General features: G+C 48.6%; 1 protein-coding gene and 1 non-coding gene across 3 annotated transcripts in view; one reads left to right on the forward strand and one right to left on the reverse strand.

Moving 5' to 3' along the window:
* Positions 1-9106: 9106 nt before the first annotated feature.
* BSN (bassoon presynaptic cytomatrix protein) overlaps positions 9107-27435 on the forward strand; it is a 95457-nt gene continuing 77128 nt past the window's right edge. The window contains exon 1 of one of the 2 annotated variants that reach the window (XM_045496851.1): positions 9107-9494. In XM_045496851.1, coding sequence (XP_045352807.1) covers positions 9259-9494 — 236 coding nt within the window. In that variant the 5' untranslated portion in view covers positions 9107-9258. The remainder of the gene's footprint in view (positions 9495-27435) is intronic. The other variant, XM_045496853.1, reaches the window with a different exon arrangement.
* TRNAN-AUU lies at positions 17319-17391 on the reverse strand. Its single transcript has one exon. It is a non-coding gene; the product is annotated as a tRNA-Asn (tRNA).

The following is a 27435-nucleotide window of genomic DNA, read 5'->3' on the forward strand; positions in this document are numbered from 1 at the left end:
TGCCATTGCCTCCAAGCATCTATTTCCCTGGCCCCTACATTGTTCTAGGATGTGAATGGGGTGTGGGACTGATGTCCATTTGACAGAGGGAAGAGAGGACCCATCCACGCCCATTCAGAGGACTTGGAGGTGGTCTTCGAGCAGCTAACCTGATAGCCTCCATAACCTTACCATTTTTGTGCCCTGGGAGGGGTGAGAGTGTGCCCCAGAGCTCTGCTAACACATGAGCCCTCCTTAGCGCCTCTAATGCCTGAGTGAGCAGAGCTTCAGCTTCCTCATCTGGCAGGATGGTGGGAAAGGTCCTGCCTGTCATAGGCTGTTTGCCCCTGAGTGAGTAAGCCCCCTGCAATGCCACCCCAGCTCTTGCCCCAACTGTCTTGTGGGCTTGGGGCTGGCCAGTCTCCTAGGTAGTTTCAAGGCAGGTTTGGCCTTTGCTTTTTAGTGGGAAGAAGGGGAGAATGGTTTCTGGCCACACTGTTATGCCCTGGTGGGGCCCAGAGATACTGGGGGCCTGCCCCTATGTGTGCTGCCCGGGATGGACAGACCAGCTGGGTAGGCTTAGCATGACTCAGTGCCCAGGAAAAGGCTGGGTTGTCCTGGGACACTGCCCAGGGTGTGGGAAGCAGGGGACATAGCAGCTGTGTCCAGTAGCAGGATCAGGGGCCATTGGTCACAGAACAGCTGGTACCTCTTCTGGGCTTGCTCGTCCCCCCGCGCCCCCCCCCCCCCCAGGGTCCTCACTATCTCCACCTATAGCCCCCAGGCTGTTTCTTTGCTCATAATCTTCAAGACTTGGAGCTGAGACCAGTCTCACTGTAGGTGGAGCTGAGTTCCAACAACTACTTGTGGAATACCACAATGATAAGTGTGAGAAAAGGCTGTCCCTGGTTCGGGGACACATGCTTCACCCTAGTCCTAGCAGCAGGGGCCCAGGAAATAACCCTGCCCTTGCTCTCTTGGCCTCAGGAAGTTCTGTTTAATGTTTAACCTGAAGCCACTGGGTTACGAGTGGACTCACTGCTTTGAATTCAACCAAAGGGATCCCTGGTTTCCGCAGAGAATGGTAAGGTCAGCAGGGTCAGGAAGAAGAGAAGCCACAAGGGCCTCTGCCCCTTTCTTTGGGAATATCTGATATTTGGACTGGAAGACCCCTGCTCCCCAGCACTCCCGCAAAGTCTCTCTAACTCCTTGGTAGGAGTGGGACTGTACTCAGGTCTTCTGAACTGGAGAGAGGGTGATGGAAGAAAGGGGCAGGAAGGAGGGAACACAGTTGGGAAGGGGACAGACCCACAGGAATCTGCCTTCCCACCTGCCTCTGACCAAGGGCAAGTTCCTGGGATCCCTCTGGCCTGGCTTCCTTATCTGTAAGGTGGGGGGCAGTGCTGATCTCCAAAGGGTTCTGAGACACCTGGGAATTAGGATAAAGAGCCACTCCAAACACGTCTGCCTATAGAAGGGACAGAATCTAAGTGAGGCTAGAAAGATCTGCATTCTCTCCCAATGTAAAGGCCTGGCCCAAGGCTGTTGGCGGGAAATATTGGGATGTCTAGGAGTTCCTGAGCAGCCCAGAATACCCATTAGTATGGTGGGAAGACTCCACATGACTCATCCTATTGCAGCCCCCAGCCTGGCCTCCACTTGTTCCCAGGCTAAACAAGCTCCTGGGAGAGGCCCTTCCCAGCTCCTCTAAAGCATGGAAGGCCCCCCTCTAGTGCCAGTCTTTTGAGGGTGAGGATCACGCCTCTCTATAGATCACTATATCTTAATAATAATAGTGGACTAATGACTTAACTCTTTTCCTGCTTTGCTTACCTTCTTGATCACCATCATGAGGTAAGGTGATTAAGGCCCAAAGAGGACAAGCATCCAGGTCCTGTGGCTAGTGCAAGGCAGGTTCAACACTGGTTCAAACACTTAATTTTTTTTTCTGATTGTAAAATTTTGTTAATATTGTAGGGCAGCAAATAATTATTTGAAGTCCCCTCCCACCCCACTGGAAGGTGCTGGGTACCATTTCCCTTATGGGAACCCTATAGAAGACCCAGAGAAGATAGGGCAAGGCATTTGAAGCCGGGGTTCCCATCTGCCGGGATTGCGGTGGGCCCGCCTATGAGCAGCCTGGGGTGAGGGCAGCATGAGACTTGGCCACTGAGGCTTTCACTAGCTCTACTGTCCCCAGCTTTGGTGAAGATGACTCTGAAGTCTCAGCTAGGATGGAGCGAAGTTGGTCCGTTTGGAAGGTTCCGTGTGACCAGGACGATGCCCCTAGGTGCCCCTAGGTTGGTTCAGGGCCGTGATGAGGGCTGCCCTCAACCTTCGTTGTGGCTTCCAGGCTCCCTCACCCTCACGTGAGCCCGCCAGAGTCGCAGGAGTCGTCGCCAGTCGCTCTGGGCCCAGGAGGCAGACGGTGCCCAAGGGCTCCCACCAGGTGGCGCCAGAGGCCGGGGTAAGCCTGGCCGGCTGTAGGAGGGACTCAGGCCTCCCGGGGGGCACCCGGCAGAACCCCGCCTCGAACCGAGCTGAGGCGGCCCCAGAGTGGACTAAAGCCTACTGGAGGGCACGGCAGAGCGGGGCTATGGGCAGGGCCCAGGCCAGAAAGGAAGAGGCCGGACCGGGGGTACAACCGGTCTTTTTTCACTCAGCCACCACTGCACAGCCCCTGAAGACACTGGGACGAGTATAGCCGGGGTCCCGAGCCTGTTCTTTGCCGGTGCCGCTCTCCTAAGGAAAGGGAATCTGGCAGGGAATAGGAGGTGCGAATCTGGGGCCCAGGCTTCGGGATGGCCCTTGAATTCAGATGTACGTAGACAGGAACCAAAAAGTACACTTTTTTTTTTGCGCACTCCCTTGCCTTAGGTTTTGTGTGTGGCGCCTACACAGTAGGACTCAGCGCTCAATGGATGCTTCCCAAGTTACTCCTTCCTCCAGCCTCAGAGCTACTGAGCGCATAACCTGAAGTACTATGGGGTCTGAGAGGGTCCTGAATGGAAGTAGGGCATCTTCAGTTGCGTGGTTGGGGGTCCCCCACTTGCCACTTGACATAAGAAGCAGACAGGGATGGAGCAGGAGATGATTGACTTTCTCTGGGTTGACCCTGGAGTAGGAGCACCCTGAAGCCCCAGGGAATACCTTAGGCAAAGTGCTTCCACAGCCCTGGGCACACACTAAGACAGCTGAGAACATCCAGCTGGCAGCTGGCCAAGGTTCCTAGGGTTGGAGTCTTCTTTCCTCATGGTGTCACAACCTCAGTCTGTAGAGGGCGGAGCCCAAGTTTGGGACTTTTGGAGATGGCTGGGAGCTAGGTCAGGCCAGCCCCTTTTCCAGGGATCACTTCTCACTTCACTGCCTACTTCCCTCAGCACCTCTGTCGCAAAAGGTGAAGAAAGGCCCTGGGTAGTGAGGCAGGGGTGGGGACGTCCTGTTGGGAGGTGGCAGCAGCCTGGCTCTGGATGTGCCTGGGGAGGATCAGCTTTGTCCTGGATGAACTCACCCTCAGGGAACATGGGCCTGGTTGGGTTGGGCAAGGAGCTGGGCTTGGGGGATACTGAGGGGGATGGAGTCCTCCTCTTGTTTGAAGAGCACATGGTGTACAAGCATTTGGTTAGGAGTTGGGCAGCTCTGCCTTCTTGTGTCCCATACAGCGATTAGTGTGCAAATGAGAGGCTGAGGAGGCATCCATTGTGACCTGACTCAGCAACCATCGTGCCCCTTAAGCCCTGCCCTGGCTCAAGGCAGCCTATCAGCTTACTTCTGGACATCCAGCCTCCTCAGTGAAGCCTTGGACCAGCCAGGCCTAGGAGAGGGACATAGCCACCCTGTGAGCCCCAAGAAGATCCCTGGAGCAGATCAAGTCATAGGGGTGGGCTTGGTTGGAGTAAGGAAAGATGGGAGGGTGGGGGAGGCTCAGCTGAACACATGACCTTTCTGCTCTTTTGGTGGCAAACACCAATGTCTTCTGTCTAGGCTTACTAGGAATTCCTCAGTCTACACTGTCAGCTGTCAGAAAGACCACCTTCACAGAAAGCAATGGCCATGCCAGGCCTCCCAGCTGGAAGAGTTATTAATACATAACTAGCAGAGGTAACCCAGATGTTGTTGCCCAACTGATACTTGCTGCTTCCCAAAACTGGGGGAGTCAGGGAGGACTCTCCTCAGGCAACCCTGATGCCCGAGTGTGATTCACTCCTCACAGTTCTTTGGCCATGCCCACTGCTATAAGGATGGACAGTGGTCCTGAACTGAGGGTCAGCAGTGATGACCTCCAGGTTCAGGGCCTGGTTTGAGGAGCAGCCAGATAAAGATCAGATGTGGAGACTGCAAGCTCAGTGAGGGTAGAGGAGGCTTAACATTCCTGCTTTCTGCTGTATCCTAGAGCTAGAATAATGCCATCCTTGTCCTAGGGCTCAAAAGTACCAAGTTTAACTGGAATTTAAACTTAATGGAATTGAAATCACCCACTCTAGCAGAGGCCTAAGAGACTATGGATCTTTTAACTTGTCACCAAGCTGTTTCTTCACCATCAGAGACCCCGCCCCATTCTGTCCATCTTTTCTGGAAGGCAGGAACTCTTTTGGTGGTTCCTGGAAGCTTCCTGGGTACTCCTTAAAGATTACAGGGCAGAAAAGCCCTATCACAATCTACTCTGATCGGGACAAAGACGAAGCTCAGTGGAGAGAGTGGCTGGGTCCTGAAGACTGAAGTCTCTGGTGGTAAAGAGTGATTCTCAGTAATATGTTTGGGTTTGTCATAGTAGAGACACACAGGGGTCAGGAAGTAGGGTACTGTCTAAGAGACTTCCCCGAAGGCATGTAGAACAGAGTCTGATGGAGGGGCTGAGCAAGCTGCCCATTCCCCTGCACTGTCTGAGTCATGTCTGGGGTGAAGTCTGAACCTCTGTTGCCTGTGGGAGGACATGTGAGCTGGTTAGGAGAGGACATATAAGCATGACTCTCCACTTGGGCCTGTTCCCCACCCCTGTACCCACCTTCCTATCCACGGAACAGAGGTAGGTGAAGGGAACTACATGGGAACTGGGATCCTGGTGGGAAGGATTGCAGTAGGGATCAAGGCAGCATTTTGTATCCTTTATGGGAAATTATTTGTGTGCCTGTCTCTCTCCTATCAACTGACTTCCTTGAGGCCAGGTCTCAGTCTTCTCTGGACCTGGCACCAAGGAGTTGTTTATGCACTGGCTGAGGGATGAGTGCATGCACGCATTAATGAGATAGGCAAAGCCAGCCTGGAGGCCTGTCTGGGGGAGTGCCGAGGGGCAAGGAAAGCAGCATGTTTTGACTTGGACGCTTATAACTTGGAGAAACTGTGTCTTCGTTATTTTTTCTTGTCATAACAAGCCTTTGGAAGCACATAACTCTAATAGCAATGGGGCTTAATTAGCTTTCTTGGGAGCAATGCATGGGCGGTGGGGTTAGGCTGGTGGTAAACATTTCTGATGATTTTTTACTGGCTTTTTGCACATAATGCAAATAAAGATTTGCACATTACGACAGGAAAGGAATTATGCAGACAATACTCCAAGCAAATTCTATACCTTCCAGCTTTGTTCCCTTTTCCTACTCTACCACAGCCAGCTGGAGACCTTAGTATACAAACAAGTTTGTCCAGGCCAGCCTAGGTGGGCTGCTGAGCAGGGCGAAGAGCAGGTCTCTTGTTTGTAGCTTTATACCAGCCTGAGGTTTGCTTGGGAGCTGCCTTATTCCTCATGTAGTGAGTAGTGCTGACAAGCCTCAGTCAGTGGAGAAACGCTCTGTTTCCTTGGGCTTCTTTCCTTCCTCTTCAGTGCTGTTTCTCCATTCCAGAGGAGGACTGGGGACAGGGAGCCACATTCCTGAGTTGCCTCTCTTTGGGAGGGGAGACAGGCCTCAGCAGCAGCAGGAGCAGCAGCACAACAAAAAGAAGAGTGCAGAGCCAAGGGGGCTCTGTAGATAGGAGCCAGCTCTCCCAGCCTCTCTGGAATAATCCGAAGCCTGCGATAGTTTGCCTTCTTCTTCATCCTCGGCAGCATCTTCATCTTTGGATCCTGAACCTCCCTGTGGAGGTTGCCACACTAAAAGTAGCCGCCTGGGGTGAAGTGGACCGTGTGTGGGGAAGCAGAGAAGCCCCAGAGTCTGCACTCTGCCCCTCTTTACCTTCCTGGGGCTCATCTGCATGTTGCCTTGCCTGTGGCCCAGCTGGCATCCAGGTGCCTCTCTTCATTCTCCCAAGATTTGCCTTCCCATGACTAAGCATCTCCGCAAATTCCAGTAGTGAGCTGGCTCTGACTGGGCCTTTCCCTACCTGGATGGATTTTTCGGATTCCCTTTTCCCTCTAGTCTTTCACAAGCATTTGAGAGCACAGGCTGAAGAAGAAAGTGGACGTGTATCCATCCATCAGTTCTGTTGTGGCATGAGAAATGACTGTTTTCCCATCTGTCCTTTCTCCAAATTACTGCCATGTGTCACATGTCACAGTGAAGTGGGAAGAAGATACTTTTGGCAAGTGAAGTTTAGGGGGCTGGGAAATTTCTGCAGGGCCTCTAGGTGCATCCTGTTCCAGGCTGGGAAGCAACTGGATCCAGGAAGGAATGGTACCAGACACACCACACAGCTGGTTTGCACAAACTGAGAGATTTGTTTGTTCACTAGTCATAAAGTTAAGCCTAGTGAATTTTCCTAGGTGAGTGTAGACAGCTCATCTATGACCCCTCCACCAGGAGAAAGTCTGGACCCAGTCTTAGCACCCTCCCTGTTACTTATTACATCAATAACCTAAATGTGGTGATACAAGTGCTACAGCCAAAGATCCCTCTGGGGTGCTTTTAAGCCTGGTGGCTGGTGAACTCCTTAGAAGTTCAGGTGAGGGAAATGCTCAGAGTTATATGGAGAACCCAGCCCAACCATTAGCCCCTGAGGCCCCACTGAAGCCCAGCGCAGGGGATAGGACAAGTCAGACAAAGTCCTTCTGTTGAGGAGCCCCTGCTCTAGGTCAAGGGGAAGAAAACAGCCCCTGAACAGTGAATTAAAATGGGAGACTGAATCAGAGGTCCAGACAACCAGAGGCCAGCACCATCCCACAGCCAGCAGGAGTCCCTGGGCTGAATACCAGGGCTGGATGTGGACAGAACAGGCATGTTTCTGGGTATGCTTTTCAGAGGAAGTGGAACTGAGAATTTGAATGCAAGGTAGGGGCACCGCTAACCCACACTTCCAGGTCCTCCTGGGTCCACTGTACTGTGTCCTTTGTCACTAAGGCAGCAGAGACCCTAGAGGTCTGCTAACAGCTAGGAATCCACTCTGAGGAGAGCAACTCCCTAGGCCTGCTGGCTGAGTAGGGCTAATTACCCCCACTGGAACCAGGGGCATGTTGATTTAAATCGGGAAAGCCATAGCTCCTTTGGCTTCTACAAAAATAGAAAACAAACATCCTTCTTTCCCCCACTTCCAAGTAGCCCAAACCACACTGATTGGTGTCTGTGAAGCCAGAAGAGCCTGGGTCGAGCCAAGGTGAGGTCACTGGCCTGCCCATAGTGCTTGTGTTCGTGTTCTTCCCCAGGAGAGAAGGTATGGCATAAAACCCCCAAATCCCGGACCACCCACCACCGAGACAACTAATAATAAAGTTGGTTATGTGTATGCCAATCAATTGACTTTGTGTTTTAACTACATCAGCCACTTCACCCTCACAATCCCTGTGTGAGAGGCTAATATTATCATGACTTTGCAGGCTAGGAAATGGAAGGTTGGCAAGCCTAAGTTAGTTGTCTAAGTCCTACCTGGGAGGTAGCAGAGCTGAGATGAGGATTCTTGGGGAGCCTAGATGTGCACACATAGTCATCAGACACTCATAAAGATGAATCAACCCAGGAGGAAACACAGTAAGGGCCATGATAACACAGGCAGAGAGGCCCTCATCATTCCAGGCAGTCAGCGTCAGGCAGTTGGGGAGTCCAGGCTTCATGGAAGTTCCATCCTAAGGCCTGGGAAGAGCAACTAAGAGTGCATGGGGAAGGTCTGGCCAAGGTCTGTCCATCTGTCTGGCTATCAGTGTTCACTGGGATCCTCAGATTACTCCAGGTGAGGTTAGAACTGCTGATATCCCATGTGACATATTCCTCACCATTAGGAGAATTAAATGGGTTCTTCTACACAGTCATGATTTATGGAGCCAGGAATAGTTTGGAATTTAGTCTGCATCTTCTAGGAAATATTCACCCTTGGGAAAGCAAAGGTTTGTGTGAGAAGCCATGAGGCAGAGCATCCTGAGTAGCATGCAAATACTGAAATCTGTAAAAGTGAGGTAACAGAAAAGTAATTTGGTGAGCTCTCAGGTTAATGCAGAAGCAGACTGCAGCCTCTCATCTAGACAGTCTCGGGAGCCACAGCTCAAGGCCTCTGAGAAATATCAGTTCCTCTTTCCCATCCTCAAGGTCACTGTCCCAGGGCCTACCGAGGAGGCCTTCCATCTGGCTTTAGGCCAGTCCTGACACACCCTCCACCTTTCCCAAAGATAGTTCCTGAGACTCCTGTCCCATGGGACCAGGCCCTCAGTTTGAATTCCAAATAGTTCCCATCGCCATCTGGATAAAGTCTCCACTCCCCCAGCTGGCCTTCCGGACCCTCACCATCCGGCCCCATCGCCGACCATCCTGTCTCCGTCCTTCCATGACCTCTGAACATCCTCGTTCCCTTGTCTAACTCCTAAACATTCTCTGAGGCCACACTCTGTAGCCCGTCTCTGAGGCCTGTCCCCACGAAGCCGGCTGGCTGGCTGGTAAACGAGGTTACCCAAAGGAGAGCCTCTACTTCCAAGTTTCCCGGGACAGGAAGTGCCCCTGGCACGAGGACAGGGCACGGCGTGACGCCCTCAGGGCCGCTTCTTGTGGCAGGTGCCCCTCCATCCTGGTTCAGTGTGGGACGCTACCGCCAACCCCCGCTAGGCTCCAGGTAGCACACGCTGGCTGTGTCGGCTTCGGAGGGCGCATGCGCTGGCGCGGTGGCTGTTTCCCGGCGACCCCGCCGCCGGCTTGTGGACACGCGTCCTCGCAGCCTGGCTGGATCGCGCGCGCGCGCTCGGGAGGCGGGGGGGTTGGGGGGAGGCGTGTGCAGGGAAGGGGAGCGCGGGCCGCGCATGCGCATGCGCAGCGGCAAGCGGCGGCGCGAGCCGAGCTGGGAGATGGCGGCGGCGGCGGCGCCGAGCGTGTGAGCAGCCGCCCGGGAGCCGCCGGCCCGGGCCCAGCACGACCCCGACCCCGCCCGCCCGCCATGGGCAACGAGGCCAGCCTGGAGGGCGGCGCTGGCGACGGGCCACTGCCGCCCGGAGGCCCGGGCCCTGGCCCCGGCCCCGGCCCCGGCCCCGGCCCCGGCGCAGGGAAGCCGCCTTCAGCACCTGCTGGCGGCGGACAGCTCCCCGCTGCTGGCGCGGCGAGGGCGACCGCAGGACCACCGGGCCCAAGTCCTGGCCCAGGCCCCGGCCCGGGCCCTGGCCCAGGTCCCGGAAGGTAAGCGCGCGTCGCGGCGCCCGGAGTGGTGGTGGTGGCGGGGGGGGGGGGGGGGGGAGGTAGCTGCAGCTTGAGTTCGGGGCCGGAGCCCGCGACCCCTCGATGTAGTCTGAACAGCGAGGTTCGGACGTCCGGCCACACTTTGAACCCAGTCAGATTGTCGTGAGTCTGGTGGTCGCGGGAAGTGGCCCTCCTTTTCAATCCGCCCTGCCTTGGTAAGGCAGGATGGTGAGTGAGCACAGGGTCAGTCGGGGCCTGCAGACCATGACTCCGTCACGAACCCCAAATTTGCTTCCCCCCAACGCTGGGCTCAGGAGGGGCTTATGTAACCTCAGCCTAGTCCCTCTGCACTGGCGAGCAGTGGGATGGAAAACGTCCTCCTTGTCTGCTGGTGTCTGCATGTGTCCATTGTGTTGGGCCAAGGAAAGAGCACAATGGGAGTGGCTGTCAGGGAAGATAAGTGTCACTGCGAGAAACAGAGAGATAAGGAAATAGTTGAACCATGAACTTGGTCATGCGCTTTTCTCAGGCATTTAGTCACCATAATCACCTTTGGAGGAAGGAAAAATGCCACCAGACACCAAAAAGTACTTATTTAGGCTCAAAATACAAACAGGGTCATGTGCTTTCATCAAGGTTTAGTGAAACACTCTGGGGTGAGGCAAAAATGCTATTGAATCATCTATCACCAAATATGTTCCTGTTGCCTTATGATTTCCATTACCACCTCAAAACCAGGGAAAAACGGAAACCCACATAGAATGCTTTCAACAGAACATATCTGATCAAATACTGTGAAACCGGCTTGTTTAAAATGTATGCCAACTGAAGTCCTACAAAAACACTCAAGTGGTAGTGAATGCAGTGGAAGGGAATGCCAATATATGATAGATTGATTAGTAGACTGAAAACTCAGGAAAGATACAAAGAGACAACAGGATAAAATGGAAGGCATTATCTTTCCACCAAATGGGACTAGGGAGTAGAAAAACCTGGGGTAGGGGGTGGGGGGTGCCGTGCTTCTGGCTCCATGAGAGTCTGCTGATAATTTTGCCTTGGCTTTTCTGTGTGGGAACACATAAACTGTGAGGGAGCATAATTTTTGATTCTTTGGCTGCCCAGCTGTGCCTCTCATGTGTTTATTTCCTCAGAAGTCATTTCTTAGACAACTAATCGTAATGAAAGGCTCTTAATAGCCTGAAACCTGACACAGACAGGCCAGCCTGTGAGCACCCCCTTTAAAGGGGAAATTTGCCCATTTTACATTAGCTATTACAGTAATGCAGTTGGTTAGCATACGGTTCTTAGCACTGCAAATACTGTCCATTTTGCTGCGTGTTGAGCTGCTGTTTGAGTTTTAGCTTGAGGGAGCCTCACCCAGGCTATAGAGCTCTCTGTCCAAGGGAAGGCGTCTCCAGATGAATGGAAAAACACCTTGTTATTGGTAGTTCTCTGTATGGGGAATTTGACGTTTCTCTTCTGGTAACCAAACAGGATGCTCTGTTTATAGTTTATCTGATGTTGCAGAGCCAAGCATATGAGATTTTGGAAAGATCTGGGCAGCTCAGAAGGACAGGAAGGAGGCTGGTGTCTACTCCTCCAATTCCTTTCATTTCTACCCCATCTGTGCATTCTGGGGAACCATGGGCTCCTGCTCCATTTAGCAGTCACATAATATTGCTCCTGGCTGTGGGCAAGGTTCACACATGGGCCTGTGGTGCTAAGGTCCTATGGCTGTCAAGCTCAGGGCAAGCTGGTTACTTGTCACCAAAGCTCAGGTGACCAAAGCCCCTTAGGAGACAGGATATACTGCTCCAGCTGATATTCAGCTTGTTACAGAATCTGAGATGAGTGGCGCCTCCATGGTATGTCTCTCCTTCAGCATTAGAATGGCTTCTACTTCTCACTAGAGCGTCTCAGGTACCTGATGCCAAATTTAGCATGTTCTGTTCAGAGATGCTGATGAATAGATTGGCCCATTGATGAAGAAAAAGCCCCGTGGCATAGGCTTTTGGGCATTCAGGAAAGAGCAGTGGCACAGTTTCAAGCAAGCTTGTGAATTTGAGGGGTGGAAAGCTTCATAGAGGTAGGTGGAGGGTCACATAAGGGGGAAATCATTTTGCTAACCCCACAGGGGAATGGAACTGAGGTTCTGGGGGAGTTGATTCCTGGCTCTTTCCTGTTGCGTTATCACCCCTTACTACCCCAGAATTAGTCTTTTCATCCTCATACTGAGCCTACTTGGGTGCTGTGAGGGCACAGTTCCACCAATTATGATGGAAGAGCCTGACTTGAATGCTGTAAGTAGCAGCACCACCACACCCACAGTGCTGCCTCTTAGCCCATTTTGATGATATGGCATTTCGGGCATCGGATAGTTCCTCAAGGCCAGGGGCTCTCTGTTTCTGGTCTCAGGGTCACATGTACAGTTATATAGCTTGTGCCTTTCTCAAGAAGTGCCAAATCAGGGAAGGCTGAATTCTGTCTCAAACTCTACTCTCTGAGCTGTATGCCCTGGTGTGGGCTGCATCCTCCTAGAGAAAAAGACACTTATCACTCATTCATTCATTCACTTATTTTTATGCCTGTTGTACAGTGAAGTGCTCAGATTGATGGGATTTAATATATATATATATATATACACACCCATGACACCACCAGTTCAAGATGAAACTTTATCAATACCCCCAGAAAGCACCTTTTATTTTTTTATTTAAAAAAAAATTTTTTTTTAACGTTTATTTATTTTTGAGAGAGAGAGAGACAGAGCATGAATGGGGGAGGGTCAGAGAGAGGGAGACACAGAATCTGAAACCGGCTCCAGGCTCTGAGCTGTCAGCACAGAGCCTGACGCGGGACTCGAACTCATGGATCGCGAGATCATGACCTGAGCCGAAGTCAGCCGCTTAACCAACTGAGCCACCCAGGTGCCCCCAGAAAGCATCTTTTAAAAAAATTGCACAAAGGAGCCACATAAACCAGTGGCAACCTGTGTAATCTATACCAGCCCTGTGGACTTTACATGTTCTGACATTTGCAAATTGATCTTCACTCAATACAGCCAAGGTGTATTTACTAGTATCAAGAGCAAGCACTGTTCTGGGTTTTGTGGAGGGTCTGGAAGGATATACAATGCTCCCCTGTCCTCTAGCACCTCACAGTCTGGTTGGTCAGACAGCTCTCGAAGAGCCAAATCATGGAGTCTCAGTCTGAGCAGCTCAGACTGAGAAGGCTCGGTGTCCGAGCAGCTCAGTGTCTGAGAAATGCCAAATAGACAGTGTTTATAGAAGGGTTGTCAAATGAGAAGAGTGGAGAGGCAGAGCCAAGTCTCAAAGGAGAAATCTAAGGCATGCTGGAAAAATGGTGGGGTTATGAGAGATGGAGAGAAGGAGACAGCACAAGGAGTGTGGTCTACATAGGCTGGGACAGTGAGAATGGGGCCAAGGGCAGGAGTGTGGAGGAGAGCTGGGGCAAACCAGGTGAGGCGCTTTTCTCTCATTACCCGTCAAAATCCGTGATCAATGCCCAGGTTGCCTCTCACTCACTTTCAGCTCAAATATTGTAGAGACATCTTTAATCAAAGGCAGCTGGCACACAGAACTTGCCCGTGGGCTGGAAGGTGAGTAAGGCTACTCTGAGAACCACATCCTGAATTCCTTTCTCAAAATGGGTTTGTCGTAATTCTATCTCAATAAGAAAATAAAAATAAAAAGTTTGTCAGGTACAGTATATCTGGTCTGGGATTAACCAGACTTGTTATACTATATCAGCTAACAGTGAGTCTCTAGTAAAATCTGGGACTAATTTGTAAGGATGAAATGAAAGGATATAATTGCCAGGTTTAGAAATAATGGCCCTTTGTCATTTAGAGATCACGTTTGGCCCTAGGGCTGGATTCTCATGGAGGCATGCCATGGGGATTATACTAAAGTGACCTAACATCTGAATGGAGATGATGTCAAAATTTCACCCAAAGGGGCAACCATTTTTCATCTTTTGCCAGGGAGAAAGGAGCAGCTTTGAAAATATAGCTTTTCCCAGCATTAGTAAGACCAATAAATTGCTGCTAAAAAAAAAAAAGTTGGGGAAGAAAGGCCATCTGTTTTCTTTTCAACTTTTTATTATGGAAAATTTCAAATCTACATAAAAGTTGAGAGAATAAGCTAATGAACTCTCATGTTCCCGTTGCCCAGCCACAGTTATCACCAACTCATGGCTAGTCAAGTTTGTATCTTCTTCACCTGCCATCCTCCATGGAGGCCATTTCCAGACATCTTAATATTTCATCTTCTATGTTTCAGTGTCTATTTCTAAGAAATAAGGGCTTTGTGTGAACATTACCACAACACCATGATTGCATCCAAACAGGGTAACAATTTCTTCTTTTTTTTGAATTTTCATATTTTTAAAATTTTTTTTAAGTTTACTTATTTTGAGAGAGAGAGAGAGAGAGAGAGAGAGAGAGAGAGAGAGAGAGAGAATCCCCAGCAGACTCTGCACTGTTAGCACAAAGCCTGACATGGGGCCTGAACCCACGAATCATGAGCTCTTGACTCAAGTCAAAGTCAAGAGTCAGGCACTTAACTGACTAAGCCACCCAGGCACCCCTGAATTTTAATTTTTTTAAAGTAATCTCTGCACCCTTTGTGGGGCCTTAACTCATGACCCCCAGATCAAGAGATATATGCTTTACCAACTGAGCCAGTCAGATGCCCAATAACAGTCCCTTCTTAATCTCAGCAAATATCCAGTCAGGGTTCAGGTTTTCTGATTATCTTATGAATTTATTTTTCCAGTTGGTTTGTTTGAATTGTGATCTAAATAAATGCAATACACATTGCATTTGTTTGATACATTTCTTGAGTTTCTTTAAATCTGTAGATGCCATTTTCTTTTTTCCCCCTTGCAGTTTATGATTGGAGAACTGTCATTTGTCCTTTGTTTCTCACATTCTGGGTTATGCTGATTGTGTCTCTGTGGTGTCATTTGAGATATTCCTCTGTCCCATATTTTTACTGTAAGCTGGGATTGTATCTAGAAGCCATTCAGATTCTAATTTCATTCTTTTGGCCAAGAAATTCTAGCTTTTTAATTTTATTTTTACTTAATTTTATTTTATTTGAGAAAGAGAGAGAGAGAGAGAGGGAGAGAGGGAGAGAGAGACAGCACAAGTCAGGGAGAGGGACATAGGGAGAGGAAGAGAGTATCTTAAGCAGGCTCCATGCTCAGCTCTGAGCCTGATGCACGGCTCAGTCCCTCAATCCTGGGATCATGACCTGAGCTGAAATCAAGAGTCAGATGTTCAACTGACTGAGCCTCCCAGGCATCTCGAAATTCTAGCTTTCAAAAAAAATTTTTTAACGTTTTTTATTTGTTTTTGAGAGACAGAGACAGAGTGTGAGCAGGGGAGGGGCAGAGAGAGATGGAGACAGAATCTGAAGCAGGCTCCAGGCTCTGAGCTGTCAGCACAGAGCCCAACGTGGAGCTTGAACCCACAAACCATGAGATCATGACCTGAGTTGAAGTTGGACACTTAACTTACTGAGCCACTCAGGTGCCCCTAGCTTTTTAAAAAAGAGTTTGTTGAGGTCTTTAGACATGAAGGGTCTAGAGCCAGACCTTGGACTAGTTTGGGAGCCAAAGAATGATGCAATGGGTCACTTTTCTGTTCTTTTTTTCTAAAGTTCTCCTTTCTCTTAGTAAGTTTGTTCTGAGTTTAAGAAGGCAAAGCTTTCAGAGCCTGTGGGTCATGCCTTTACACCCAGCTATGGGGAGCCCTCACTGTATATTTAAGTAGTAGGCTGCTAGGATATAGGGTTTGGGGCTTCAATAAACCCTCTCTCTTCTCAGAGGTCCTGCATGTCTCAATAGTGCCCTTTCTTCCCATTAGTGATGGAAGTGGGGAGAGACAGGCCCTTCCATGTGTGGGCTATTTGAGGGGAAATCTGTTCCTGGAAGCTGTAGCCCATGTGCAGCAGGCTGGGGCTGACTGGGGAGGTAGGTTGGCAAAACTGTCACAACGGTTATAACTACTCGTACTGGATGTCTGCTTCACCATGGACATTCTGCTCAGTGTTTTGCACACACCTGTTCCTCACTCCACTTGCCTGGCCATTCAGCTCCTGTAGGCCCCGTCTGTCCAGGTCTTACTCATCCTTCCTGCCTGGGGACTCACTTTTTACAATGATGAAAAGGTAGCTGAGACCTGCATGCCTACAGCAAGGGCCAAGTGTCACTTTAGGACTTGAGGCCCTCCTGGTGAGCTGGGACAGTCTAGCCATATGGGGACTCCTGCCTGGGCCTCTCAGTTGGTGCCAGGGGTATGTCACACTGGCATTGATATTTCATTGCTTGCTTAGGCTCCTTTCCAGCCTTGAGGACCCTCTCCTTCTCCAGTCACCAGCGTAGTGGTGGAAGCTGGTCATAGCTGGGGAATGACTTGGAACCATGGCCTCTGGGGTTGCACCTGTGGTAGGGTAGATGGAATTCTGGTGTCCCACTCTCTGTGGTTCCCTTCCTGCAGATGGGGCCTCTGGTGGGTGTCTCTTGCCCCGTGGCATGCCCTCAGCTCATAAGTCATATACATTAGGTTCTGGTCATCTGTGCCTGTGGGATGGAACTGGTAAGCATGCACCCTGATTCATCTGTGCTGTATTTTGAGCTCCAGGCTGGTCACAGCCCTGCTCTGATCTCCCCATCTGTTCTTTGCTCTTATGGGCATCTAGGCTTCTTAAGAGAGCTTTGCTTTAGAAGAGACCCCTTACCTGGTACCCCCACTTCTTTCTAGCAAGAAGGTCACATGGAGGCATATTAGGAGCCTCTAGAGAACTCTAGGTCACCCTGGGATCAAATCCAGAACTGTTTGGGCAGGCTGGCTGCCCCTGAAGTGTGTGGGGCTGCTGTTAGGGCCCAAGGTGAATTTTCCCTGAGGGGAAGTAGAAAGGTTAGCTTCTGGGTCTTGGCCCCAACCATTGAGGAGATCAAAAGCCTCAGCAGCATCTCAGACAAGGATCACCCAGAGGAGATTTCCAGGACCCAGTCCAGTGGACTGCCCCTGGACCCAGAGTTGCTCTCCAGTGCCATTGGCTCAGGGAGGGAGCTATCCTTTCCCAGGATGCTGGAAGAATCAGTAAGGCATTTGGGTGCTTTGGAAGAAAAGGGGGTAAGGAAATTCCCTAATAGTCACACCTGTAAATTTGACACATTTGTAATGTATCAGGTAGGTAATATGGGTTGTCTGCCTTTTTTGTATATGGGGGTAGTTGTGAGAGTTTCTACAATTAAGTTCTACTTAGCAATAGGAGGATTTTATTTATTTATTTATTTATTTATTTATTTGTTTGTTTGTTTATTTTCAGAGAGAGAGGGAGCAAGTACAAGCAGGGAAGAGGCAGAGGGGGAGGGAGAGAGAGACTCTTAAGCAGGCTCCACACTCAGTGAGAAGGTGGACGCAGGGCTCGATCTCATGACCGGGAGATCATGACCTGAGTGGAAATCAAGAGTTGGACACTTAACCAACTGAGCCACCCAGGCACCCCAGTAATAGGAGGATTTTAAAGTGAAAAATGTGGGGTGCCTGGGTGGCTCAGTCAGTTAAGTGTCCGACTTTGGCTTATGGCACAATCTCGTGGTTTGTGAGTTCAAGCCCCATGTCGGGCTCTGTGCTGACAGCTCAGAACCTGGAGCCTGCTTTGGATTCTGTGTCTCCCTCTCTCTCTGTCCCTCCCCCACTCATGCTCTGTCTCTCTCTCTCAAAAATAAATAAATAAACATGTAAAAATTTAACAAAAATAAAGTGAAAAAAATATTTTAAAGGAGGCTTCACACCCGACATGGGGCTTGAACTCACGACCCTGAGATTAATAGTCGCATGTTCTACCAACTGAGCCAGCCAGGCCCCCCTTACAGTGAAATTTTATCCATGTATTCAGGAAACTGTTCGCTGAATACCTACTAGATGCTTAGCCCTGGGTGAAATGTGAGGAACAAAGGAAGGAGCACGAAATGGGCTGTACCCTCAAGGAGCTTCCAATCTGGTGGGAGAGAAAGAGGCACTTGTTTCGATTTTTACCCTGAACTTCCTTAAATTAGAGTTTGCTCCTGCTTTTTCTTTGTCTCACAGAGGTAAGATAAATGAGCGCATGATTAGAAGGGGTTGGATTATTTCATATTCTAAAATAGTAGAGCATATATTTGTATGGTATTTTACAGCTTACAAAACACATTCACAACATTAACTTATTCTGTTGGGAACTCCAGAGGCCTAATATGAGAGATTTAGAAGAACAGCCAGCTAGCTGACTTTAGCAAACTGAAATGCCATACACCAAGCACAGCTGGAGAACTGCATCACTTCCTTGCCTCCTGCTCCGAGAAGATGGAAAATTTAGCAAGAGGATGGGGAGGGCTTTGAGGATGAGAAGAGGATCAGGAAGTAGGACATTTGAACAAAGGACAGCATAGGGTGGGGTGGGGAATGAAGAATACTGGAAGCCTCCTGGGTAGGGGTCAGAAACTCAGGTTTTAATCAATCCTGACATTGCCCCAATCTGGCCGTACATATAGTAGGTCCTCACTATTTCTCATCTGTAAAAGGAGAGATTTAACTAGATGTTCTCCAAGGTCCCCTCCATCTCTGACAGCTTATTTTTGTTAGATGAGTAAGAAGGAAGGGTGATGCTTCCTGCTGTTCCTCAGCCCCACTGTGGAGAGAAAATAGGTACATCATGCAGCCTTTAGGTTAATTAGAAGAGATTTAAATGAAGAGGTTGGCTCTTCCTCCGTGCTCCAAAGATCTTTCAGGGTGGACAAGATGACCTCACAATCAAGCCTGGAGCCAGAAGAGGGACTGGCTGGTGCCTTGCACAGGAAGGGACTCTTGAAAAGCTACTGGCTTCCTTCTACTGGGTTGGCCGGCAAGTCAGCCAGGCTCCTACCTGGGCCTGCGGAGCCTGATGCAGGCTCCATGTTTCCAGCCGTGCATGGCCGCTTGCCTCCTGAGTGTTGTTCCATCCATATCCCTCAGGTGCACTGGCACCTGGTTTGCCCCCTCCAGTGGGCAGTTGTATAGAGTCCTCCATTTGGAGGTGATGGACGTGGTGCTCTCTGCGGTTTCTCCTGCAGCTCTATAGGTTCTGTGGGCTCAGGCCAGGTCTCCACCAACATCAAGGTCTGACATGTGAGGCCACTTCCTTCAGGAGCATGGTTTAGCTTCAGCGGGTGTTGTGTTTGCTCTGCCCTCCTTTTATTTTGAGCATCTAATCCAACCTCTAGTGGATGCCAACATGTCTGCTTCCATGTTCTCTGAAGGCAGGAGCTCTGCCTTGGTGTGAACACCCAGTGATCAGTGGCCTCTGGTCCCTTCTAGGCAGATGACTCCATTGTTGGAAAGTTCTTTTGGTTTGTCTGAAATGGGCTTCCTTACACCTCCTGTCTCTTGGCCTGGCCCTGCCCTCTGGCACAGCCAGCGTATCTGCTCGCAGGTTTAGGAGGAGCTCACTATGCTCTTACCTTCTCAACTCTGAGGTTCTTCTCTATACTTGACTTCTCTAGCTCCTGTGCTGGGATGTGACTCTGGGACCCTTGCTGACCTGGGATGTGCTGCCCAAGGCTCTCAATATCTTGAAGACAGGGAGGTTCAGAGAATAGGACCCAGGGCTCAGTATGTCACATGGACTGAGTGACACCATCTGAAGGATGACTAGCCTTCACTTGCCAGCCTAAGAACACCATCATCCACCTTCCTGAGTGCTCTCTGGCACTACACCCCACACTTGGTCCAGCCTCATGCTGGGCATCTCAGCATGAAGGCTGGGTTCCCTCCATCTTGGGCTTGTGCAACCTGAGTGTGAATCTGTGGGGGCCTGCATGGGTCCCTGCTATGTCTTCTTTCACTGTACTTGGAGATCCCTTCCAACCTAGTGAGACCCTTTGGATCCTGACTCTGTCTCCTGAAATAAGGGTAATAACTAAGACAGTGTACTTGTTTTAGGAATGTTGCTGGGAGAACTTCTCCCCTTTTATGGCCCTGTGAGCCCACTTTCCACATCCCTGTATCTAACTTTGAGTGGCCAGTGTTAAGCCCTCCAGGCCAAAACCTTGCCAGCTCTGGTTTGAGGTGGTGTCAGCTGAAGGTAGTGGTAGAGCTGGGTTGGACTGGAGAGGCAACCACCCCTTGCACTCTAGCCATGGAATCCTCTGTGCACTGCAGAGGAAACTCTTTTGCGGGCCTGTTCTCTGGTCAGCCATGTCATTCTGGCCTCTTTTGGGGTACACTGGCCTTTGGCTCTTTAGGGTAGATGTCCTTAGGAACAGTAAACACTCTGCAAATGAAAATTGTAAACACATGTAAAAGGAGAAAAGATGGTATGTATGGTGAACCTCTTCCTGCAACCATGATCAGTGTTTTGCTATCTTGTTTCATCTATATTTCTCCAGCTTTCTTTTTTTAGACTGGATTATTTTCTTTCTTTCTTTCTTTCTTTCTTTCTTTCTTTCTTTCTTTCTTTCTTTCTTCCTTCCTTCCTTCCTTCCTTCCTTCCTTCCTTCCTTCCTTTCTCCCTCTCCCTCCCTTGTTCCCTCTCTTCCTTCCTTCCCTCACTTTATTCCCTTCCTTCCTTTTTCATTTATTTAAATCCAAGTTAGTTAACATATAGTGTAATATTGGTTTCAGGAACAGAATATAGTGATTCATTACTTGCACGTAACACCCAGTGCTCATCCCAGCAAGTGCCCTCCTTAATGCCCATCACCCATTTAGCCCATCCCCCTACCCACCTCTCCTCCAGCAACCCTCAGTTTGTTCTGTTTAAGTCTTTCTTATGGTTTGCCTCCCTTTCTGTTTTTATCTTATTTTTCCTTCCCTTCCCCTGTGCTCATCTGTTTTGTTTCTTAAATTCCACACAAGTGAAATAATATATTTGTCTTTCTCTGACTGACTTATTTCACTTAGCATAATAGACTGTAATTCCATCCATGTTGTTAGAAATGGCAAGATTTCATTCTTTTTGATTGCTGAGTAATAGTCCATTGTATGTATATACCACATCTTCTTTTTTTTTTTTTTTAATTTTTTTTAACGTTTATTTATTTTTGAGACAGAGAGAGACACAGCATGAACGGGGGAGGGGCAGAGAGAGAGGGAGACACAGAATCGGAAGCAAGCTCCAGACTCCGAGCCATCAGCCCAGAGCCCGACACGGGGCTCGAACTCGCGGACCGCGAGATCGTGACCTGAGCTGAAGTCGGACGCTCAACCGACTGAGCCACCCAGGCGCCCCTATACCACATCTTCTTTATCCATTCATCAGTCAATGGACATTTGGGCTCTTTCCATTATTTGGCTATTGTTGATAGTGTTGCTATAAACATTGGGGTGCAGGTGCCCCTTCAAATCAGCATTTTTGTATCCATTTTTTTTTTTTTTTGAGAGAGAAAGAGAGTTTATTTTTGAGAGAGAGGGAGAGAAACAGAGCGTGAGCGGGGCAGGAGCAGAGAGAGAGAGGTAGACACAGAATCTGAAGCAGGCTCCAGGCTCCGAGCTGTCAGCACAGAGCCCGATGCAGGGCTCGAACCCACGAATCGTGAGATCATGACCTGAGCCAAAGTCAGCTACTTAACTGACTGAGGCACCCAGATGCCCCTCTTTAACTAAACAAAAATTTTTTAATGTTTATTTATTTTTGAGGGACAGAGACAGAGAGAGACAGAGCATGAACAGGAGAGGGGCAGAGAGAGAGGGAGACACAGAATCTATCAGCCCAGAGCCCGACGCAGGACTCAAACTCATGAACTGTGAGATTATGACCTGAGATGAAGTTGGACAATTAACCAACTGAGCCATCCAGGCACCCCAACATTTTTGTATCCTTTAGGTAAATACTTAATGGTGCAGTTTCTGGGTTGTAGGGTAGTTCTATTTTTAATTAAAAAAATTTTTTTAATATTTATTTATTTTTGAAAGTGAGAGACAGAATGTGAATGGGGGAGGGACAAAGAAGGAGGGAGACACAGAATCTGAAGCGGGCTCCAGACTCCAAGCTGTCAGCACAGAGCCCGACGTGGGGCTTGAACTGTGAGATCATGACCTGAGCTGAAGTCAAGAGTCAGACACTTAACCGACTGAGCCACCCAGGTGCCCCTCTATTTTTGATTTTTTGAAGAACCTCCATAATTTTCCAGGGTGACTGCAGCAATTTGTATTCCTACCAACAGTGCAAAAGTGTTCCCTTTTCTAGACTGGAGTATTTTCTTTTTTCTTTTTTTAATGTTTTTATTTATATTTGAGAGAGAGTGAGAAAGAAAGTGCACGTGTGCACACAAGAGAGCTGGGGAGGGGCAGAGAGAGAAAATCTGAAGCAGGCTCTGCATTGACGACAGAGAGCCTGATACAGGGCTCAAACTCAGGAACCATGAGATCATTTCCTGAGCCAAAGTTGGATGCTTAACAGACTGAGCCATCTAGGCACCCCTGGAGTATTTTCAATCAAAATACAGTATCATTTCACTCATAAATACTTTAGGATGTACCTCTAGTTAAGAGCTGTTTTTATTTTAATCCAATGACATTATCACAGCCAACAAAGTTGACTATAATTTCTTTTTTTCTTTTTAAAATTTTTTTTTAACGTTTATTTATTTTTGAGACAGAGAGAGACAGAGCATGAACGGGGGAGGGTCAGAGAGAGGGAGACACAGCATCTGAAACAGGCTCCAGGCTCTGAGCTGTCAGCACAGAGCCCGACACGGGGCTTGAACTCACGGACCGCGAGATCATGACCTGAGCCGAAGTCGGCCACTCAACCGACTGAGCCACCCAGGTGCCCCAACTATAATTTCTTATATAACTTAATACTTAATCCATGTTCAATTTTACTTGAGTATCTCAAAAATGGCTTTTTAGGGTTGTTTTGTTCAAATCAAGATCCAAACAAACATTGCATATATATAGAATATTATACATATACATACACACATGTATATGTAATGTATATATGTATATTGGTTTTGAAATAATAATATATATATTTTAACTAACAATAATACTAATGAATGTAATTTAAGATTTCCTTGTGTTTTCGTTTGTCCTTAGTTTATTTCTTTCCAGGGATGTGTAGTCCAAATTCTGTGTTTTAGATTTAGTAGAAATAACTTCTCAGTGAGGTTATGCCATTAAGAAGATATGCAGTTAAGCTCTTTTTTTCCAGTTTGTGTTCAGTTTGTAAGGGTTGCTTTTTGATCACTTATCTGTTGCTATGATCATACTGCACAGTAAATCAGCCAACACTCAGTGGCTTCAAACAGCAATTTTTTATTCTCACTCTTGCATCTGCATGCTGGCTAGAATTCACTGATCTAGGCTGGGCTCTGGGCTGCAGTTGAGTCCAGGTCTGCTCCACATTTTCTTCCTGTGGTGATGACAGACATGCAAGAGGGCATGCCTAACTACACACACACACACACACACACACACACACGCGCGCGCGCGCGCGCACATGCACACACACACACTTCAGACCTCTGCTTAAAATGACACACCTGCTAATATTACTTTAGTCAAAGCAACTCATTCTTTTTAAGTGTTCTTTATTTATTTTGAGAGAGAGAGAGAGCATGAGCAGGGGATGGGCAGAAAGAGAAAGAGAGAGAGAGAGAATCCCAGGTAGGCTCTGCACTGACAGAGCGGGGCTTGAACCCAGGAACCATGCGATAATGACTTGAGGCAAAACCAAGAGTTGACTGAGCCATCCCCCACAGCAATTCATATTTAAGCCTAGAGTTAAGGGGTAGTCTTGCAGTTACTATGACTATATAAGAAATTACCCTAAAGCTTAGTGGCATCAAACCACCACTATTGTGTTCGTAGACTCTATAGGTCAGGAACTCAGGCAGGGCACATAGGATGGCTTATTTCTGCTCTACAGTGTCTGGAGCTTCAGCTAAGAAGACTCAAAGGCTGGGGGAATGGAATCATCTGAATTGTCTTCCTCACTTACAGTCTTACAGTTGATTCTTGCTAGTAGCTGGGAGCCTCAGTGCTTCTCCACATGGGCTAGTTTCAGTTTCCTCTCAACATGGTTTCTGGGTTTCAGGGTTGTCCTAGGAGAAAGAGAGAGAGAGAGAGAGGAAACCAACTGGAGGATGTACTGCCTTTTATGATTAGTCTCAAGAGACATTTATTGTTATTTTTGCCACATTCTATTCATTGAGATGGTTCTAAAGTCCTATCCAATTTTTAAAAAAAGTTTTTGATGTTTATTCGTTTTTGAGAGAGAGACACACAAAGTGTGAGCAGGGGAGGGGCAGAGAGAGAGGGAGACTCAGAATCCAAAGAAGGCTCCAGGCTTTGAGCTGTCAGCACAGAGCCTGATGTGGGGCCTGAACCCATGAGTCGTGAGATCATGACCTGAGCCAAAGTCAGATGCCCAACCGACTGAGCCACCCAGACGCCCCAAGTCCTATCCAATTTTGAGAGGAGGAGATATCGGCTCCAGCTCTTGACTGGGAATTTCCAGTTTCTAAAAGAGCTTGTGGGACTGGAAATCTTGTGAAGGCCATTTTTGGAAAATAGAGTCTGTCACATTCTGGAAAAATATACTTTACCCTCAGTGGGCAGAATTGCAAAGTCACATGGCAAAGAGCAGAAATCGGCTGAGAACAACAGTGCCATCTACCATATTTTTTCTTTCTAATTTAATTTTTTTTAATTGTGTAAAACTTTCATGTGATTTAAATAAACCAAATGTACCTAGAAACCGAATGTATCTAGTTCTATCTTGTTCTTTTCCACCTTGTTTTCTTCCTTCTCTGATAAGAATTCACCTTTATCAGTTATTTTTCCATTGTTCCCTTTTGAAAATATAAGGAAAATACACACTTATTTACCTCTCTCTCTCTCTCTCTCTATATATATATATATATATATATATATGTGTGTGTGTGTGTGTGTGTGTGTGTGTATGTGTGTATATATATATATATATATATATATATATATATATATAGTAGCAAACTCTGAACCCAGTTCTGAAAATTTTTTTTCCACATAATATATTCTGAAGATCACCCTGTAGCAGAATGGAGAAATCTTCCTGATTGCTTTTTTTTTTCTTTTGCATCTGCACAGTGCTCTATCACGTGAGTGTGCCATAGCTGATGTATGGATATTGGCCTGTGGCCAGACTTTGCTCTTGCAAGTAGCACCACATTGAGGGACCTAGTGTATGTGTCATTTTGTATTTTTACTGGTGTATCTGTGGAGTAATGTATCCATGGGATGATTTCCCGGTGTATCTTATGGGATATTTTGTATTTTTCCCAGGGTATCTCTGGGTTAGTTTCCTATGAGATGCTGAAACAAGATGGTAAATGCACATTTTGCTATGTATGCCAAACCTGAGGGGGAAGGGTAGAGGTGGGGTGCTAGTGAGGGGCTTGGACAGTGTTCAGGTATGAGAGGATGGTCACTGGACCAGGATTGGGGGGGGGGGTGGCAGGGAGTAAGGAGAGAGAGAAAGAGCTAAAAAGTGCTCAACTTCTGAATATATGCTGAATGTAGAGCCAGAGGCATGCTGAACGGCTGGGTTTGACAAGTTAGAGAAAGAGGAGTCAGGAAGACCCCTGAGTTCCGGCCTGAGCATGTGGTGTACACTGGGGACAACTGGATGGGGCCTAAGAGGAGGAGTTCGTTCCTGGACAAGTTGTGTTTTAGAGACACCCAAATGAGATATTAGGTAGGCAGCTGAATATTCAAGTCTGGGCTGGGAAAATAAAGTAGCACCTCACGTGCAAATGCATTAATATTAATGCCACTGGTTTCTACAAGTACGCTGAGAAAGAGATAAGGAGGAGGAAAAAATTGAGGCAATACCGGGGTTACAAGAGGGCAAGTCAAGTACATTGAATTTAACAAATTTTTATCAAATGAAATGCCGGAAATGAGAGCCCTCAACATGAGGCCTGGTATTAATTACCAACTGGTTGCCCGGTCCCTGCCCGGCCCTGAAGATATAAAGGTGAACAGGTAGATTACCATCCCTATTTCCTACTACAGAGCATACTTGAATTAAACTTGATTAAGGGTTTGGTCCCTGCCCTCTGGGAGCTCTGATTGAATATGGGGATGCCTGGGGGGCTCAGAGGAACCACGGTGGTCCATCTTTCTCATCTTCACATATAGCTGCTAAAACATACGGAATTTGGGCCTGAAACTGGAGAGTTCACTTGAAAGGGCTGGCCCATCCCAGAGGTTTTCAGCCCAGGGGTTTCAGCCCACACCACCAGAGCCATAGAAAACACCTGCTTGCAATGGAGTGTCATTTTGCCTCTTAAACCGCATTTGTGTTCATGAAACTCCAGGAATTTTGGGCAGTGGTGTGGGACAGGGTTCCCTTGGTAGCTTTTGGGGATTGGGAAGAGGGCAGGAGGGAGGGAGCTTCAGGTCTCAGGCTGCTGGTCTTGAGTGGTGATCTGCCAGTGGGCACCCAGGGCAGAGACACCAGTGTGACTCTGGGATGTGTATTTATTTGGGCCCAGGGCTCTGGAGGCAGGCTGTGACACACAGAGCTGGCTCAGAAGCCAGTGGACTGGAGTAGGGCTTTCCCAGGGTCCAGGGGCCCTGCTTCCCTCATGTACTGAAAGCAGTTTTACAAATGATAGTGCTTAGCGCTGACTGCCAGGGGCAGAGGGGTTTCCTGACAGGATGCTTTTGGGCCTGTGATGCAGGCCGAGCCTATGGAAGAAGGGCAGCTTGCTCTAGGTGCTCCCGACCGGCCAGGTCTGCCACACTGTCCCCTACCCTTCCCCTAACTCCCCTGCTTTGTCAGGGTATATAGTGGAGCCCACCCAAGGGTTCCTGCTCTCATTGGTACTTGACATCTCCTTGGCCACAGTTTCTGTACTGTTCCTACCCAGGCGCTCAGTCAGGCATGATGAGCCCTGGGAAATCCATCTAGGGCTCCAGGGACAGGTGTCACACAACCGTCTCCTGAATGTTGAGTGAGGAAAGGGAAAATGTTCTCCCTGTCCTCAAGTGGGAAAGCCTGGTGGGGACTCTTGGGGGTGACACTGCCCCCTTTCAATTACCAAGACCCTGGCTTACTGCTCTGGGTCTGCCTAGTGGTGCCGAGAACCTGTTTTCAGAGGCACGAAGAAAGAAGAAACTAGAAGCTTTGCCCTTTGGGAAAACATCTTTTGTTCCCTGTACTTCCTTATGAGCACTTACTCTGGGATTCCCAGGCCTGTGAAATGGAGGGGCAGTGACCCCAGAAGTAATCAAGGCTAAACCTCCTGGCAAAGTTTTCAGGGGACATGGGCCCTAGTTAGGCTCCTCCAGCTTCCTTTCCCTTAGTCGCTGCTGGTAGCTCAGGAAAAAACAAGCCGTTCCGATAAAGGCAAGCATTGCTTTTGAAAAGATAGTAATTGATAGTAATTAGTAATTGATTTTGCTTATACAGTGATTTCCCCTCTGTGTAGCTCTGGCCAATAGAGGGTCAGGAACACTGGTGGGGGATAAAAAGACTGAGGCCAGAGAGGTTCTTTCTAAGAACCTCATAGCAAGGCCTGGCAGGACCGGGAGGAGGGATCTGGGTTTCCCAGCCCTGGCCTCTGCTTGGTGGATCACCCTGGCCACTTTGAGATGAGGAAACTTTCATGTATCCAGTGAAAAGATTGGACATCTGATATGAAGACCGGTCTACTTGGCACCATCCCTGCCCCTGGATAGAGTGGGCTGCCGCTGGGGAGCGGTTGTCCCCAACAAATTAATTTCTCCAAAGACCCTGCTTTATCCCCAGAGAAGGATTTCCTTCCCAAAGATGCAGACTCATTGTTTGAGAGTGTTGTTTCTTTGTCCAGCATCTTTGTTCACTGTTTATTTTTGTACAGCGTGTTCATTCAACAAGCACTCCCTAGTCCTGCTGTGGAGCAGGGTCTGTGCAGATGC

This window comes from Leopardus geoffroyi, chromosome A2 (genome assembly GCF_018350155.1).
Source record: "Leopardus geoffroyi isolate Oge1 chromosome A2, O.geoffroyi_Oge1_pat1.0, whole genome shotgun sequence".
Lineage (NCBI taxonomy): Eukaryota > Metazoa > Chordata > Mammalia > Carnivora > Felidae > Leopardus > Leopardus geoffroyi.